A 3,508-nucleotide genomic window follows, 5' to 3' on the forward strand; every position below is an offset into this window, starting at 1 on the left:
TTCGTCTCGCCCGTGTGCCAGTGATCGGCTGAGCTACATGCAAGTGTGTAGCACACGTACGACGATCCGGACAAAGCGTGTGCTTATTTATGTGTATACGTAATACTTGAACTTGATCGACGTGTTAGCAGCACACCTGTTTTGAAGTTGTCCGGCAGTCGACATGAAGGCATAGCTCTAGAGTCTAGAGTCTAGACACACTCCAGTCGACTGCTTCCTGATGTTTCCGTCCTTTTCTAGGCTGCTGCGTTTACACTATCAACGTCAAGACTAGTGTTTTGGCTCTACTTTCTGGCCTAGTTTAAAAAACGGGACCAAACTGAACGGTCGGATCACAAAAATTCGAAACTGGTAGCCTCATCGGATTTTTAAGTTAATAAGACCGTTATGTAATCGGCCGAAGAAAACCATTTGAATCGACTGTTTTTTTAGAAAATCAATGAAAAATCAGGTCACTAAACCGGAAAAATTAGAAAAATCTTTTAATAGAAATTCAGAGGAATGGGATTCGATCCCACGGCCCTATAACCAGCTCGGCTATGCTACTTTCTTGTTCACTACATCAAAATAATTTTATTTGACCATTGTTCCATACTATATTTGCATATATATTAAACAACATTTATAATTTTTTTCTTAAAAAACCGACAATCGAACCGGTAAACCCATGGTCTGACCGATAAAACCTGAACCGACAACCTTTCCGGTTTGATTTTCGGTTTGATTTTCAGTTTGGTTTTTAAACTATGCTTTCTGGTGAACACCACCAAGTGTACAAGGAAACGATGTTAACATTTCGAAGCTGGAAAGAAGGGACCAGAAAATCGATACCAACTAAGCTGAAAACATTTTGTAGTTTATTACATACGTGTATTTATTTGCTGTAAGGTCATTTTTTTATAAAAATAGATTAAACATTTCAGTTGCAAATTCGGTTTTTAAATTGTGATGTTTAGGTGGAAAACATGGATAATGGCGAATATATCTCGGCTCTACAACTCAAACCAATTAACATTTCAGATCCTAGTTATGTGAGTACTGTCAATATTGGCGATCTTAATTTTGCTAATGTAGATTCTGTTGGATCAATTGATGCATCGGTTGGGGGGTTATCATTTTCCTCCAGATACAAGATTGCACTGAAGAATTTTCCAAATTAAGGCTATGAAGCGCACTGGGGTGAACAACAACCTGTTCGATGGCAATATTCTGTAATTTTCTTTTAAAACAAAGATTGGTCGTAATTAATTATGGAAAGTGTATAACAGATTCACAAATCCCATGTTGATTGGTTAAAATTGCAAGAACGAATACGCTAACTAGCGAAAAATCTTCCCATCAAAGAAAAAACTAACAAAAATCTTCCAAACCGCAAAATCGTAATTACAAGGTCAACAATTAACCTATCTCGTCATCCCAATCAAGTCAAATGTACAAGTGAAGTCCTCCATCAAGAAATTGTAATTGAGGGCAACACGATCACGCTAAGATAGGGGTCGCGGCGTTGCCAGCGAAGACAAGAAAACAAGTTAAAGTGAGGCGTTTGTAGGGGACTTTTTTCACTACGACCACCCCTCGAAATGGATAGTTGGTTGGACGAGCTCGGCACCGGACGTTGCTGCTGCCGGTCTGAGGAGTGGACCACACAAAGTAAAACGTGCCAGGACCCTAGTTTAAAAAACCGGACCAGACCACGGACCGAAAAAACCGAACCCGGTAGCATCATCGGGTTTTTAAGCTAATAAGATCGTTGTGCAATCGAACCAGAGCCGATTTTCTAAAAAGATCAGTGAAATCCCGGGCCACTAACCCGGGAAAATCCAGGAAATATTTTAATGAAAATTAGGAAAAGTGGAATTTGATCCCAAGCTTCATTAAATAAAAATAATTTTATTTAATCCTTGTTTTACACTATATTAGTACATATATTACTCAATATTTATTTATTTTTCTTATAAACTGACAATCAAACTGATAAACCGATGGTCCGACCGATAAAAACATGAACCCACAATCTTTCCTATTCGATTTTCGGTTCGTTTTTTAAACTACAGCCAGGATGTTAACTTACGACAGCACCTCGATGCATAGAGATCCACAAATCCCCGGTCGATAGGTTTAAAAAGGGAACAATTGAAAGCAAAACGTAGTCTATCTTACTGTAAATTCGTAATTACAATGTCCAACCAATAACCTATCTCAAAATACCATCCTAATCAAAGACATGTACAAGTGATGTCCTCCCTGAAAAAATTGTGACAACTAGTGTATCCAGCTAGCTACCTAGACGAATAGCTCGAGCAAGACGGGCGGCTGGTAATTGGCGGCGGTCCGGTGCCCCACCACCTCCTGATCCGGCTCCCCGACGCTGCGCCACACCCACTGATCGCCGTCGTCGCCGCCACCGCCGCCGCCGCGCAGCGCCATCTCCTCGCGGTGTCGCCGCATGTGGCCCCCGAGCGCCTGGCCCATCTCGAACCCGAGCCCGCAGATGTGGCACTCGTGTTGCCGCTCCTCCTGCTTCTTCCGCTCCCTGATGGCCCTGGCAACGCCGACGCCGAGCTCCAGCCCGTGGCGGCCCCGGAGGTGGCTGGTCCGGTGCCCGCCCAGCGCCTGGAATGACGCGAAGGCGCGGCTGCAGGTCTTGCAGACGAACTCCCCCTCCCCCGACGTGGCCACCATCCTGCCCCGCCGCGCCCTCTTCCTGGACGCCGCCGCCGCAGGCCCGCCGGCCGAGTCGGCCGACGTGGTGGACGACGCCGCCGAGTCCGTGGTCAGCGCCAGCGCCAGCGACACCGGCTCCTCCTCCCTCGCTCGCTTCATCCCCACTCCCATGGCCGGATCCGTGTGGACTCTGACGCCTTTTGTTGGAGCAGTCCTTGATGCGTCTGTTGTGTGGCAAGCAGGGAAAGATGATGGATGGATGGATGGGTTGATGGAGCTAAGCTAGCGGCGGCGCGGTTTTATATATAGGTTGCGTCGCGACGGGTGGAGGCGGTGGCGTGCCGGCCGCGTAGTGGAGCGGGGGAGCTTACGTGGGTGTCAAGTCGGCGGGTGGTGGCCGACCTCGGGTGGCCGGCCAATCGTGGGAAGCCACGGCGACGTGGATGGATGTCACGCGACGGATCGGATATGCTCGGGCCGACGCGCGCGACGAGCGTGTGGTGCGCCGCGAGGCGCGTGGTGGCTTAGCCGCGCGGGCAACGTAGCTTAGCCGCGTGGGCGGGTTCGGCGGTCTGACGATTTATTAATGGGAATGAGATAGTTTTGTACTACTGTAGAATAGTCTGCGCGTTTCGGCAGGAGGCTCACTGGATCGAGCTGGGGACGGGAACGTTCTGGAGTTTCTTCCTGTCCAAGGTCGACCGTCCGGGATATTTTTCTGCCAGACGTGTGTGTAAAAGTACTTCGCTGCGTCGACAAAGATGGGCAAGAGCTGGCATGACGTGCGGGGGTAGTTGCGCTGCGATGGTGACCTGCTCTCTCGCTTCTTCTTTCCATGGCAGAT

At 48.0% G+C, this 3,508-nt stretch overlaps 1 protein-coding gene across 1 annotated transcript; it reads right to left on the reverse strand.

Moving 5' to 3' along the window:
- Positions 1 to 2,133: 2,133 nt before the first annotated feature.
- LOC123399228 (zinc finger protein AZF2-like) lies at positions 2,134 to 3,085 on the reverse strand. Its single transcript, XM_045093655.1, has one exon. The coding sequence runs from the start codon at positions 2,833 to 2,835 to the stop codon at positions 2,284 to 2,286; it is 552 nt and encodes a 183-aa protein (XP_044949590.1). The 5' UTR covers positions 2,836 to 3,085; the 3' UTR covers positions 2,134 to 2,283.
- Positions 3,086 to 3,508: the final 423 nt, after the last annotated feature.

This window comes from Hordeum vulgare, chromosome 5H (genome assembly GCF_904849725.1).
Source record: "Hordeum vulgare subsp. vulgare chromosome 5H, MorexV3_pseudomolecules_assembly, whole genome shotgun sequence".
Lineage (NCBI taxonomy): Eukaryota > Viridiplantae > Streptophyta > Magnoliopsida > Poales > Poaceae > Hordeum > Hordeum vulgare.

Bases quoted from the DNA above. Each gene is read 5' to 3' on its own strand.
- LOC123399228 (XM_045093655.1), bottom strand. From the start codon at position 2,835: ATGGGAGTGGGGATGAAGCGAGCGAGGGAGGAGGAGCCGGTGTCGCTG.